The sequence below is a fragment of the Schistocerca piceifrons genome, chromosome 3 (genome assembly GCF_021461385.2).
Source record: "Schistocerca piceifrons isolate TAMUIC-IGC-003096 chromosome 3, iqSchPice1.1, whole genome shotgun sequence".
NCBI classification, from domain to species: Eukaryota; Metazoa; Arthropoda; class Insecta; order Orthoptera; family Acrididae; genus Schistocerca; species Schistocerca piceifrons.
In genome coordinates, this window is record NC_060140.1 from 365,725,810 (window position 1) to 365,741,182 (window position 15,373).

General features: G+C 41.8%; 1 protein-coding gene across 1 annotated transcript; it reads right to left on the reverse strand.

Moving 5' to 3' along the window:
- Positions 1-1,752: 1,752 nt before the first annotated feature.
- LOC124789328 lies at positions 1,753-11,212 on the reverse strand. Its single transcript, XM_047256647.1, has 2 exons — positions 10,971-11,212; positions 1,753-2,261 (listed from the first exon to the last, which is right to left on the reverse strand). The coding sequence occupies exons 1-2, from the start codon at positions 11,166-11,168 to the stop codon at positions 1,833-1,835; spliced, it is 627 nt and encodes a 208-aa protein (XP_047112603.1). The 5' UTR covers positions 11,169-11,212; the 3' UTR covers positions 1,753-1,832.
- Between the last annotated feature and the right edge of the window lie 4,161 nt (positions 11,213-15,373).

Below are 15,373 nucleotides of genomic sequence, written 5' to 3' on the forward strand. Positions count from 1 at the left end.
CCGCGATGTCGCCAAACACGGATGCGACCATCATGATGCTGTAAACAGAACCTGAATTCATCCGAAAAAATGACGCTTTGCCATTCGTGCACCCAGGTTCGTCGTTGGATACACCATCGCAGGTTCTCCTGTCTGTGATGTAGCGTCAAGGGTTACGACAGCCATGGTGTCCGAGCTGATAGTCCAAGCTGCTGCAAACGTCGTCGAACTGTTCGTGCAAATGGTTGTTGTCTTGCAAACGTCCCCATCTGTTGACTCAGGAATCGAGACGTGGCTGCACGATTCGTTACAGCCATGCGGATAAGATGCCTGTCATCTCGACTGAAAGTGATACGAGGCCGGTGGGATCCAGCAAGGCGTTCCGTATTACCCTCCTGAACCCACCGATTCCATTTTCTGCTAACAGTCAGTGGATCTCGAGCAACGCGAGCAGCAATGTCGCGATACGGTAAACCGCAATCGCGATAGGCTACAATCCGACCTTTATCAAAGTCGGAAACGTGATGGTACGCATTTCTCCTCCTTACAAGAGGCATCCCAACAATGTTTCACCAGGCAACGCCGGTCAACTGCTGTTTGTGTATGAGAAATCGGTTGGAAACTTCCCTCATGTCAGCACGTTGTAGGTGTCGCCACCGGCGCCAACCTTGTGTGAATGCTCTGAAAAGCTAATCATTTGCATATCACAGCATCTTCTTCCCGTCGGTTATATTTCGCGTCTGTAGCACGTCATCTTCGTGGTGTAGCAATTTTAATGTCCAATAGTATATTGTCGAATCTTTCGTCATATATGTTGGACAGCTTCAGGTTATTAGCATTACGTTGAGACAATACAAATTATATTTCAGTAAAATCAGAAAAATGATGAAAGCAGTATAATTTATGAGACTTTAGCCCCACCAGAAACGCTGTGATCCAACCGATAATTAGCAGCTTCCCCTGGTCTCGAAACTTTCAGGCGACTAGGGAAATGAAGCTACCCTGCTACTAATCTGTACTAATCACAGTTTAAGTTCTTCACAAATACATAACCTAGCCATCAAGTACAACCCTTATTGCGACTTTCGGAAGATGGAAGGAGATGTAATCCACTTACTGTTTCACTGCAGTTTTCCGAAGCACAGAGAAATAGCTTACTCGAAAATCTTAGGTAAGTGTCACAGTTGCTCTGGCTTTACTGCAAAATGAAAGTTCGAAAATGTAAAAACCTTTCTTGATGTTAGAGAGATAGTACCGTTTTATTATGAAATTTAATTTGTTATTATTGCCTACATAAACATTTCATGAGAATCGCCACGAATTCATTTCCTGTTCCCACCTCGTCTCAGAGTAGCACTTACGACCTACGCCTTCAGTTATTTGCTGGGTGTATTCCAGTCTCTGTTTTCCTCTACAGTTTTTACCTTCTACAACCACGGAAGTTACTCGGTGATGTCTTGACGGATGTTCTATCATCCTGTCTCTTCTTCTTGTCAGTGTTTTCCATATATTCCTTTCCTCGCAGATTCTGCGGACGTCGTCTTCATTCCTTAGCTTATCAGACCACCTAATTCTCAAGCATCATGTATTAAGTCTGTGGCGATACTGCAAATTATTCCGAAACCATTTTTCATACTCTTCTCGTTTCTCTGAATAGATGTTTTTAAATTAGTACCACGCTGTTGGCAGTACTTTTCAGTAAACCAATGTCAACAAAAAAACACAAAAAAGTAAAAAAATATTACCAGAAACATAGTATTTTCAGTATTTTATTTTATGAAATGGTGACGAACAACTGAATGATAAATATGTACAAGATGTTTCACATCCTGAAACGGATGCAGATCATTCATTCACACAATCCTGTGGCACCGGCCATTATGTCCCGTTCTAAAACCGGAGCCGCATTTGACTAGGTTAGGGGCGATGATGAAACCCTTGGACTGTGAACTGTTCGAGCTGGCCGTGGTTACATCATCTGGCAATGACGTCACTGACAGCGTCGAGTTGTCCACTGCGAGCTGTGTGCCAGAGAGCGGCGCTGCAGTAGTCGCATTGTCGCCGGCGCTGTGGCTGGCTGCTGCGGCTGCTCCCTCTGATGACGTGGAGGCAGTCGGAGGTAGCGCCGTGGTCGTTGTTCGCTGGAGCGGCACGAACTTGTTGACGAAGCTGCTGATCTTGTCTAGGATAATGCCGCCATCGCAAGGCTGGTGTGCCAGGAGAACCAGCGAGAGGACAATGAGCAACGGCCGGGGGGACATTTGTACCACTCTGGCAACAACCTGCAACACACCCGACAACAATTTCGTTAACACTATCGCTTATGTTACCGTCCTTACTATCTAATACAACAAAAAAAGTTAAAAAATTGCCCAGGTGCGAACAGGACTCGCGCACTGAGGGTTCTGTACAAACTTAATAATGTTTATAGATAATTCACCCGTTCCGGGACTCGAGGATTTCGACGATTTTTGACTTTTATCGACACTGATACTGGCAAGACAGGGGCCCCAGCGATTCCAAGGCTTTAGGGAATGCTTTAATTTGAAGTTAGAAGTAGGATTACAAATAACAAAAGAAAAAGTTTTTCATGTGGTGTAATTACAGATTAACGATGTTCTGATTTTTTTCCAATACTTGTACTGTGTAACCTTTCTTTTTGCCAAATTTCATGACTCTACATCAAGGGGGAATACCCTATACGTTTTAGTAAGTGAGTGTGAGAGTATCAAAATATGGTACATAGATAGCCGCGTCTTTTGATTGCACTGAGTTAGAAACGTAACGTTTTTACACCACTAAAGGCAAACCTTAGTATGCGACATAAATTTCAAATTCCCAAGAGATCTTAACAGACGGACGGACAGGTAGACAGTCACAGAACAAATGGCAAAAAAATTTTCGTTTGATATAATTAAAAATTCATAATTTTCGGATTTTTTTTCCTTTGGTTGTGGTGTACAACCTTACCTCTTGCCGAATTTCGTGATTCTAAACCAACGGGAGGTAAGTGTAGGATTTGAGGAGTGAGTTTGCGAGTATCAGTATACGTGACATAAATGGCCGTCTCTTTTTGGAAATTGGAAATTTGTGGTAAGGTCTTCTGGGAACAAACTGCTGAGGTCATCGGTCCCTAAGCTTACACAGTACTTAAGCTAACTTAAAATAACTTACGCTAAGGACAACACACTCATTCATGCTCGAGGGAGGACTCGAACCTCTGACGGGGGAAGCCGCGCGAACCGCGACAAGGCGCCTAAGACCGAGCGGCTACCCCGCACGGCGCAGTATCTTCTGATTGCATTGATGTTGAAAATAATGTTTGTTACACCGTCAAAGGACCACGACCTTAGTATATGACATAAATTTCAACTTCATCCGTTTACCTGTTCCTCAGCAAAAGGGGGCTTAACAGACGTGTGGACAGAGACAGACAGATTTCAAAGGAAATACAATCTTTCGTGTGATAAAATGAAAAACTCATAATTTTCGTATTTTTTTCCTATGTTTGTACTATGAAACCTTGCTTCTTGCCGAATTTCACTATTCTAGACCAAGGAGAATTACTCTACAGGTTTTGATGAGTGAGTTTGCAACTGTGAATATACGTGACATAAATGGCCGAGCTTTTGATTGCATTGTCTTAAAAACTAACGTTTATTATATCGCCAAAAAAGTATAGGCCTTCGTATGGGCGGCCGGAGTGGCCGGCGGGTCCAGGCGCTACAGTCTGGAACCGAGCGACCGCTACGGTCGCAGGTTCGAATCCTGCCTCGGGCATGGGTGTGTGTGATGTCCTTAGGTTAGTTAGGTTTAATTAGTTCTAAGATCTAGGGGACACATGACCTCAGAAGTTAAGTCGCATAGTGCTCAGAGCCAGTTGAGCCTTCGTATGTGACATAAATTTCAACTTGACACGTCTACCCGTTCCTGAGAAAATGGTTTTGAACAGCCGGACAGACAAACTGAAGTACGCCCTTCTAAAAATCTTTACTTCTATTTAGAGCCAAAAAAATTATCAGGATATCGTTGGGTTCCTTTTAATCAACAACCTTCGGAATTTACAGCTTATATTTTTTAAATTTCCCTTTCGCTAAGCCATATGAAATGGCAAATACATTTTTAATGGGACCATTCATGGAACTAAGAGTTATTAAGAGTGAAATAATCCATAATTTTCAAACTACTGTACAGTGTAATGTGAAAACTCAAAGTGTATAATAAAAAGCCAAAACAACCTTATGTGGAATTAAAAGCAAGGGTTGTTACATTAAGAGTGCAATGGGGATTTCAATATTAAACTCAGAGGAGAGAGCGGATGGATGGAAAGAACACATTGAGGGCATCCACAAGAGAGGGGGCTTGTCCCACGACATGTTGGAAGAAAAAATTGGAATCTATGTTGAAGAGACAGAAGATCTAGTATTAGAATCAAAGTTTAAAAGAGCTTTGGAAGACTTAAAGACAAATAAGGCAAAAGGAATAGATAACGTTCCCTCAGAATTACTAACATCATAGCGGGAAGTTGAGACCAAATGACTATTCAACTTAGTGTGTAGAATCTATGATTCTGGCGTCATACCATCAAACTTTCGAGAAAATATCATTCACGCCATTCCGAAGATATCAAGAGCAAAAAGTGCGAGAACTATCATACAATCAGCTTAATAGTCATGCATCCAAATTGCTTACAAGAATAACATGTAGCAGAATGAAAAATAAAAACTGAAGATATTTTAGATGATGATGAGTTTAGCTTTAGGAAAGGTAAATGCACCAGAGATTCAGCCCTGACGTTGCGCTTGATAATGGAAGTAAGATTGAAGAAAAGTCAGGACACGCTCCTAGGATTTGTCGACCTAGGATAATCATTCGACAATACTGTTCAATCTACACATGGAAGAAGCAATGATGGACATAAAATAAAGTTTCAAGAGTGGGATTAAAATTCAAGGTGAATGGATATCAATGATAACATTCCCTGATGACATTTCTATGCTTAGAGAAAGTGAAGAGGAGCTACAGGATCTGCTGAATGGAATTAACAGTGTAATAAGTACAAAATATCAATTAAGAGTAACCCGAAAACAGAGAAAAGTAATGAGGAGTATGAGAAATGAGAATAGTGAGAAACTTATTAAAGTTGGCGATGGCGAAGTAGACGAAGTTAAGTAATTCTGCTACCTTGGAACGAAATAAAACATGACGGACCAAGCAAGGAGGACATAAAAAGCAAGCTAGCACGTACAAAGAAGGCATTCTTGGGCAGGAGACGTCTACTGGAATCAAACATTGACAGTAATTTGAGGCAGGAATTTCTGAGAGTGTACATGTAGAACACAGCACTGTATGGTAATGTAGCAAGGACTGTGGGAAAGTCGGAGCAGAGGAGAATCGAAGCTTTTCAGATGTGGTGCTACAGATGGATGTTCAGAAGTAGGTGGACTGGTAAGATAAGGGGTGAGGAGATTCTCCGCAGAATGATAGGGCACGAGTTAAGACATGGTACTAGAGGGAGCTGTAGAGGGTAAAAACTTTATGAAAAGACGAGCTTGGAACAAATCCAACAAGTAATTGAGATCGTAGGGTGTAAGCTCTATTCTGAGATGAAGAGGCTAGTGGGGGAGAGGAATTCGTGGAAGGTCGCATCAAACCAGTGAGAAGATTGATGACTCAAAATAAAAATAGTTACTCGCATATAGAATATGAATGTCACAATAAAATTACGTTACTTAAGTGGAACATCTGTCGGTGACACCTAATAACATTACTCCATTAATTTAACGGCTGGCATTGTTTGCATATTGAATTTTGAAACAATACCTTACCAACGTAACCAGCATTGCTTGTGACACGAAAACAAGCATTGCAGCCGGCCAGTGTGGCCGCCCGGTACTAGGCGCTTCAGTCTGGAACAATGTGACCCCTACGGTCGCAGGTTCGAATCCTGCCTCGGGCATGGATGTGTGTGATGTACTTAGGATAGTTAGGTTTAAGTGGTTCTAAGTTCTACGGGACTGATGACCACAGATGTTAAGTCCCATAGTGCTCAGAGCCATTTGAACCAACCACTGCAGTTGACTTACTAGCCCCAGTTAACTAACAAGGAATTGTCTCCATCATTTACTCGTCAAAAAAGTTTTGGACCACTGCTTAGTTAGGTGGTACGTATAAACACTATCTAACGAAAAGTGTCTCGACACCTGTTAGTGGATATTAACACGGTATGTGTCCACCCTTCGCCATTATGACAGCTTGAACTCTGCTGGGGGCTCTTCCAATGAGGTGTCCGACTTTCTGTGGAGGAATGGCACCACAGTCTTCCTCAAATCGAAACCAGCGAAGTGTTGCAGTTGGACGCTGGGATTTGGAGAGAACTCTACGTTCTAAGTCATCCTAAAAGGGCTTCCATTGGGTTCAGGTCGGAACTCTGGGCATGTCAGTCCATTTCAGGAATGCTACTGTCCACATACAAATACCTCAAAGATGCTGCTTTGTGATTGTGTGAATTTTCTTGCTGAAGAAAGAAAACTACCGTCGTCTCCGAACTATTCCTCTACTGTACACAATACACTCGCTGTAATATGTGTCCTCTACCTTCCGCATTTACCACTTTCTTATGTGCAATAAGGAGACCACGTCCTAACCCCGAAAAACAATCTCATACCGTAACACGACCATCACTGTACATCACTATACATCATTGAGAGCCCGCCCGGTTGGCCGTGCGGTCTAACGCACGGCTTTCCGGGCGCGAAGGAGCGCCTGGTCCCCGGCACCAATCCGCACCTCGGATTTTTGTCAAGGTCCGGTGAACTGGCAAGTCTGTGGATGGTTTTTAGGCGGTTTTCCATCTGCCGCGGGAAATGCGGGCTGGTTCCCCTTATTCCACCTCAGTTACACCATGTCGGCGATTGCTGCGCAATCAAGTTCTCCAGGTAGGCGTACACCATCATTACTCTACCACGCAAACATAGGGGTTACACTCGTCTGGAGTGAGACGTTCCCTGGGGGGTCCACCGGGGACCGAACCGCACAATAACCCTGCGTTCGATGTGGGGCGGTGGAGGTGTGAAGTGGACTGCGGTAGTCGTCGTGGGCTTGTGGATCACTGCGGCTGCAGCGGGGACGGAGCCTCTCCGTCGTTTCTAGGTCCCCGGTTAACATACAATATAATCCAAACAGTACATTACATCACTGTTGACACTACACGTAATAGCAAGTAACGGTTCCTAGGCAGTCGCCAAAGCGAAACCCATCCATCGGATTGCCACAGGATGTAGCGTAATTCATTACACCAAATCAACCGTTTTCAGTCGCGTCGCCCTTTACATCATTCAAGCGGCGCTTAGTATTGACCATAGAAATACGTGGCTCATCAGGAGCTGCTCGACAATTCTACCCCATTCTTTGTAAATCTCCACGTACAGCCACTGTGCTGGTTGGATTACTGGTAGCACTCTGGGACTCATGGATGGTTCTTCCAGCTGATTTCATGCACTTTCTTACAACACTCCTCCACAATGAACGACGGTCCCTGTCTGCCAGTAAATGGACAGAAATTTGGTTCAATTGCGGTTGTTGCTTCGTGTTTCCACTTCGCCGGCCGCTGGGGCCGAGGGGTTCTAGGCGCTTCGATCCGGAATCGCGCTGCTGCTACGGTTGCAGGCTCGAATCCTGTCTCGGGCATGGATGTGTGTGATGTCCTTAGGTTAGTTAGGTATAAGTAGTTCTAAGTTTAGGGGACTGATGACCTCAGACGTTAAGTCCCATAGTGCTCAGAGCCATTTGAACCAATTTAACCTGACAAACGCCACAACATAAATACTGACGGTGTCAGATTTCATTATGACAATACTCGTCCCCACGCTGATGCTCCAGATCGGGAGAAAATCGCCAGATTTGGGTGGGAGATGCTCCAGTATTCACTATACAGTCCGGGTCTAGCACCTTCGGACTTTCATCTGTTTGCTCCCATGAAGAAATTCCTGACCGGCCACCGTATAGCGACAGATGCGGAAGTGAATTCAGCAGTCCGCAGATGGCTATACTCCAACCGAACGAACTTCTACGAATAGGCCTTATTGAAAACGGTAAAATAGAAATGCCGTGTGGCTAGCCCATGTTCGAAATCACTGAGCGCCTCTGATCAACCCATTCTGCTGTTGCTTCTCTACTGACAACACTATAATCCCGGCCGCCTTTTATTTTGTCAGGTCCGCTTCTCGTGACATACTGCGATTAACTGCACGTTAAATTGGGGCATCCGGATACTTTTGATCAGATAGTGTACACTGAAGCTGACCAAGTCACCAGGATGTTCTTTTTCCTGTTTTCCTAAGTACTACGAGCAACGCAACCACATTTCCAGATTTTTACCATCGATCGAATTACAGGCGGGCAGGATTGAAAATTATGTCTTTGGTCTGGGTATACTTGGATCAAAGATATAATTCACAGTAAAATTCGATCGGTGATGTGTAACATTATCGTTACTTAGCCAATTATACTTCCAGCATCATACTAAACGAACTGTCAAACAAGTGTCAAATCGTATTTTGAAGTAAACGAACTATCAAAAATATGTCACATTATATTCCATACGTTTATAATTACTACATATCACGTAATCACTACGAATTAGATGATGACAGTTTACTATAGATGCTATATGGAGGTCAAATCAAACTATATGTAAGTACCAATGTATAGTTACAATGTATAATTATTCACATGGACAACCACCATATATTTAGATAGTCTCACCAGTACTGTATTAGCTGGTTGCTTTAGAATGGCAATGATAGCGAAATAAATGTTGCAAAACTATTACATTTATTGCAGTTGATTTGGTCATTTCTTTTCCAAAAGCAAAGATTCATACTTAACACACTCCTCTGCTGTACTAGTCTCGAACTAATAAACGTTACTGCGTATTAATCCCGATTGGTTAAGGACACTCAGTTGCCACTATGTAAATGTGCTATCAGAACATTCCTAGTCATTAATTTCTCATTCTCCGAGAATGATCTGAAAGCGGCTGCTAATCTAAAGCGACAAAAATTTCAAACAAAAACAGCGCAAGAGGCGCAGCAAAACGGTTGAGGTCAGCCAACTGAAACCATTACAAGCCTGCTATCAGCTGTTATTCGACCTCAATGCCTTGTATCTTTACATTTCGTGCTGACATTAGTCCTTAGGAAATATCTAAGGATATAGCACACGTTCAATTGCTGTCTGTCATTCGTAACAGCTTTCAAAGGCACGTCGTTAATACATAGAAATTTCTCCCGCATAGAATGAAATTTTAGATTTCGTAAGCTTACAGGAGAACACCAGAGATGGAATATAAACAACTGTGTGCCACGTAATAATGCCTACAGCAGTCGTAGCATCTAATTTAGAAATGATTATTGACGAACAAAGAGCAAGCACTGTCAACTAATGGAGCAACTGAAAATGCACAGCTTATTCATTATTGTTCAAATAATGGACTGAAAGAAATTTTAAACGCTTTATTCTTCCTCACATTTGGGTAATTCTGTCTTTTCTTTCATTCACTCGAGAAATGCCATTAGCTGTAAAAAATACCTTTAAGTTTCTAAAAGTTGATCGATGGGATGTGTAATTCAGTAGTTAGGTAGTGTCTCCCGACTGTGGAGGAGGTTTTCAATTTGTAGGCCCACTTATTTTGTTCAAATATTCCTTAAGGAAAGGAACTCTCATGTACAAAACAGCTTCAAACGTCTTAATACATTATAAATGACTTAATGCGTTAAGTATTTGACTTGAAGCACTTAACCGAGAAAAAGTTTAGAAAAGGTTTCAAATTCTGTTCAAAGTGTTCTAATTCTTTAGTGCGAGCACTATATGAATAGAGCCCAGGTAATTTGGACGCTGTGTGTTACGCTGCGTCAATACGTATACACGGTTTCACGTTGATATATTTCGTACTGTCTTAAACCTTTAACGTAAGATTATATCTCTTAATGAGCAGATTGAGACAGCATTTCAAATTTTTAATTTCGGTCAATAAAATCAAATATTTTTGCCCTGCAAGTCGTTAGATAGGCAGCTTGGACTGAGCATGAACCAATTTAACCTTTTAGTTATACAGATACCAGAAGATTGGAGTGAAGTAACACGTTATGTCACTCATTTCACTGAAAATATATGTCAGCACCAATGTCGTAGCTCTAACTAACAATTGTAGCAGTATGCTCTTCCTATGAGTGAATTTGGTGTATACTACTGCCGATGGATGCTCATTAATGTTGGCATTGTCTTGAGTAGTTATTTGTCTTTGGTGCGGTGCGGAGTTTCTGTTTTGCCTGATACGTTATGTACTGCCCTTTGGCACGTGGCGTACTTTGTATGCTGTCACCGTGCAAACGCTATTACCTCATGATGCAATATACTGGTGTAACGTTCTCTAAAAATTAGTGGGTACATTAAGCCGAAGCAATTACGGCGTTTCCGCCGTTATATATTTCCCATACAATGTCCTTAGAAGCAACACGATATTCGTCTGCTGTTCTTGCTGCCCTCACTCAAAAGCTTCATTATCTTCTTCGCCTGGATTGTATTGTACTGTTTAGAAATATAAAAAATCCAACTCATCGCAAACAACAAATACTGTTCGGACAATGGGAACCCTGCTGTTAAAATTTTAGAATGTCGTACTTCATAGCTTCCGGATCTGCTACACCCCTAAACAATTCCACCGAAGAAACCGCCGTCGTGCAAATTACTTTAATTCCGTTGCGACTCAGCCATATCCACAAGATCTAATATGACAGATCAGCTCCATCTACTATCGAATTCCTTTTCACATAAAATTACTGCCTCAAATTGAGTTCACATTCATTTACAGTATTAACGCCTTATCTTAAAAACAATTACTTCCAGGAGGATTTTGTTATGGTATTGATGGCAGCCGGCTACAAACACAGTAAAGGCTTAATTTCTACCTTGCTGAGTATGTTACTCACCGGACGAGAAGAATTTATCCAGAAAGCTACGCGCTTCCTCGGCGAGATCTGGTCGACTGAGTACACGAGTTGCGTTGCTCGGTCTGATGGTGAAGCAGGGATCCGGTCACCTTTTATTGAGAGCTCCTCTCCGTGTGCAAACTGAGTCCAAGGGTACCCCATGCGATAGAAGAGACTGGAGCGAGGTTTCAGGAACATCTGCACAACAACAGTGTCAAGGAAAAGACGCGTGCCTTCACATCGTCCCCATTTCCATTTAGAAGCGTAATGAACATATTGTACCAAAGTGCAATCGATGCGCGTTGCATTTAAACAAGATCCAAAATACTGCAGCGCGCGTACGTTCCAGCTAATAATTTACTAAATAGTTGATTATCAAATTAAATCCTGAAACCCTGCTTTATGTGATGGAAACCGACCAATCTTGCGTTCTTCAAAATGATTTCAAGTTCTCAACGTGTGTCAAGTTCTCTTATTTTCTTTCTGTGTGTCTTGAAGAGTTCTGTCAGATATTTTTCACCTCTTTATTCCTACCTCGAGTGTAGCATTTTATAAACAACAGTTAGCAATAGAGAGAGAGAGCCCTGCGTATTTGTAGAGTTCACTTTACCGATGATTTTCGTAGAAAAACAATACAGGACAACACTTTAAATACAAGTATACTATTGTACTGAATACAGTTCACGTGTCGATACTATGAGTGCTTTCGCGTTGCCCCAGATCGTATACCAGTGATGTTAATTGTGATGGTAATGAACAGTAGTCTGGTTATTGTCCTACAGTGTAATTTCTTCATGAAAATATTTCTCTTATAGGTCGACATAGCTATCAAGCAAACCCGTTAACATCTTCGCAACGTGACAAAATGATAACCACAAACTACCTCTTACAAAGTTCTGTTAATAAAGCTGATGATATTTCGTATATTAACCGTCTTCAGCGACACTGCCAGACATGACAGTGACAAAAACATTGATGGTATTTGCGTATGTGTGTGCGCGTGTGTAAGTGTGTTTGTGGAAATAAAGTGCAAATATCCAGAGTTATAACAGAAATATATAGAAACTGAGAAACAAAATGAGGACGCATGTATCTGGAACAAGTAGTTTGCGATATAAATACTGTAGGGCTGTTCAGGAATTTTTGTTTTGGGCTATATTACTAGTTTCATCTTACCATGAAGAAAATGGCTACACCTCTAACTCCCTATGAAGATTCAATTCACAATGAAATACGAGGAAAGATAGGAAAGTATCGTACTATAATATTATTACCAAAAAGATTTATAGCTAACAAAACAAAAAAATCACATATGAACATACAACTTTTACGTACTTTCCTACATAGTCATCAACGTTCTCAACACATTTCTACCATAGTGGTACCATTTTCAATAAGCCCTATTCGTAGAAGTTCGTTCGGTTGGAGTACAGCCATTTGCGGACTGCTGATTTCACCTCCGCATCTGTCGCTATACGTTGGCCGGTCAGGAATTTCTTCATCGGAGGAAACAGATAAAAGTCCAACGGTGCTAGGTCAGGACCGTATGGTGGATGCTGGAGCATCTCCCACCCAAATCTGTCGATTTTCTCACTATCAGGAGCAGCAACATGGGGACGAGTATTGTCATGATGAAATCTGACACCGTCAGTATTTATATTGTGGCGTTTGTCACGAAGGGCACGACGAAACTTTACCAAAGTTTTAATCTAGACTACAGAATTCACAGTGGTCCCGTTTTCAACAAAGTTCACCAATAACACACCAGGCATATACCAGAACACTGCCACAAAATCTTTCCTATCAGATTCATTCGCTTTGGATTTCTTTCCTTCTGTGGAACCAGTATGTTGCCATACCATAGAGGCCTGCTTGATTTCGGGCGTGTAGTGATATGCCGATGACCCATCAAAAATGACAATTCGTTTCAAGAAGTATGTCCTTCCATGGCGTAACGCGTTAAGTGATCCAAGCTTGTCATCATTCGGTGGCCCATGCCTTTGTATGTCAGGTTCCTTGGCACCCCAGCGAGCACTAACTTTACGAAATTTCAACGTGTCATGAACAATATCGTACACTGCACCATAGGAAATGTTGCTTGCGATAAGGTTCGCAGTTGCACACGCCGATCGTTGAAAATTGTTGCGTCAACGGCTCCTACATTCAGCGGAGTTGCAGCTTTTACCAGTCGACTGCAGCGTGGCGAATCACGTAGGTTCAAACGGCCCTCTTGGAGGCATGCACAGCATCTGGAGACATCGCTACAGCCCATACAGTCGTCGCCATACACGCCACGCTTTCCTCTGTGAATTTCACTGGGCTTATACCCTTTGGCCCACAAATATCAAACTAAACTTCGTTGCTCTTTACAAGTTGTAGAACGTGCGCGCCATTTTTGTTTCGTACTTCACTCTTCTCTCGCTAGAGCTGCACATGAAAACAAATTACCCTGTCTAGCACAAACTTCAAACTGTATCGGTTTGAGATTTCTGCATTCTAGCAGCAGTACCAGGGGGGAAAAATTATTGTGCGTTACTTTGCGATCCTTCCTCGTGCATATAAAGCCACAAAATTGTTTATTAATGAATCCTGAACGCTGTGTATTCATTTTGAGACGCTACTTATTACACACCCTTATATTAAATAGTAAATAAGAATCTAATAATCGCAGGACCAAAGAAGGTAGGCGTTGTCAGGTATGAGAACCACAGAAGCAGAAGTTTAATCAGTCACTGTAGCGAAATACAAGTAACAGTAAAATGAAAACGAAACAGATGGAAAATTTGTAAACTGTCTATAATTTCAAAAGTAATCAATAAAACTCCAAATGTATTAAAATGCCATGGAGAGATATCTGACTATATGGAGGATGTGCAAGGACTTCCAGGCTCAATTTCTGTTGAATAATCGGAAGAGCCTTGGAAACATGTGACCGGGCATTATACTGCAACAGAATGATACAGTCCGTCAACATTCCTGGGCGTTTAGACTTGATGGCGCGTTCCAATTTTTCCAAATTATCCTCTTGCCACAGAGCGTTGATTGTGGCACCTTGTTCCACAAAGTCAACGAGGAGCGGACTCTTGCACTCTTCGCACATCCTCCGTACATAACCGATTTCTCTCCATGCCGTTTCCATATTTTTGGAGCCCTGAATATAAATATTCGTGGCCGTCGATTTGCTTCGGACGAAGAGACGCACGCCTGGTTCCATTGACAGCTCATACACTTTTTCATGAAGGTATAGACCGTCTTGTCTCACAGCGACATAAACGTCTTAACAACTATGGTGATTACTTTTAAAATAATAAATGTTTATTTACTTTTTTTCCATCTGTCACGTTTCCATTTCACTACCCCCTATACCAAAACGACTTACGTACAGAAGAATGGAACGACTGGTGAAGTGCGATCTGCGGAAAAGAAAAACTGGAATTCGAAACGAATGGAGGAACACGCCAAGCCAAACAATCCCTATGTCTAGTCTTGTATAATAAACTGAAGAAAGGAAAAACTACATTTCTAGTATATGCAGATTTATGAGAGACTTTCCGTAATGTTGACCGGAATATACTCTTTGAAATTTTGAAAACAGAGATAAAACACAAGGAGAGAAAGGCTATCTACAACTTGTACATTAACTGTACAGCAGTTTTAAGATACGAAGGACATGAAAAGTAGACAATAGTTGAGAAGGGAGTAAGGCAGGGTTGTAGCCTATTACCCGTGTTATTCAGATAGCATACAGAGCTAGCCGTGACGGAAACCAAGAAGAATTTGGGATATGAAAATATAGTCCATGGAGAAGAAGCAAAGACTCTGAGGTTTGCAGGTGCGTTGTGGAACTGTCATAGGAGGCAAATGTCTTGGAATATCAGTTGGAGGGGACGTATAACCTCGTGAGATGAGGTTATAAGGTGAACATCAGCAAAAGTCCAACAAGGCTGCTGGAATTGAGTCAATTGAAATCTGGGGCTGCTGAAGGAATTAGATTAGGAAATGAGGCACTGAAAGTAGTGGACGCCTGATATTTGGAAGGTGAAATGAGTGGAGTAAGGAGGACTTAAAGGGCGGATTTTCAATAGCAAGAAAAACGTTTCTGAAAAAAGTCTTCATCAAATACTGATTTAATTGTTAGGAATATTTTACTGAAAGATTTGTCTATATTGTAGCCTTCTACGACACTGAAACGTGAAAGATAAACGGAATAACCGATAACAGAATAGAAGCCTTTTGTAAAACGTTGTTTCAGAAGAATGTTCATTATTTGAAGGTACATCAAGAAACAGCACTGAACTGAAGAGAAAAGAACTTTATTGCACAAATTGACTAGCTGAAGGGACAAGTTAACAATGGCAACAACAACATTATGTTGTGATTAATTATATTCTAATGAACTGGAC

What these genes read in the sequence shown, in the direction of transcription:
- LOC124789328 (XM_047256647.1), bottom strand. Translation starts at nt 11,168, where the DNA reads ATGTTCCTGAAACCTCGCTCCAGTCTCTTCTATCGCATGGGGTACCCT. An exon ending in GGATAAATTCTTCTCGTCCG is followed by an intron (nt 2,262 to 10,970) that starts GTGAGTAACATA and finishes GGTGTGTTGCAG; the next exon opens with GTTGTTGCCAGAGTGGTACA.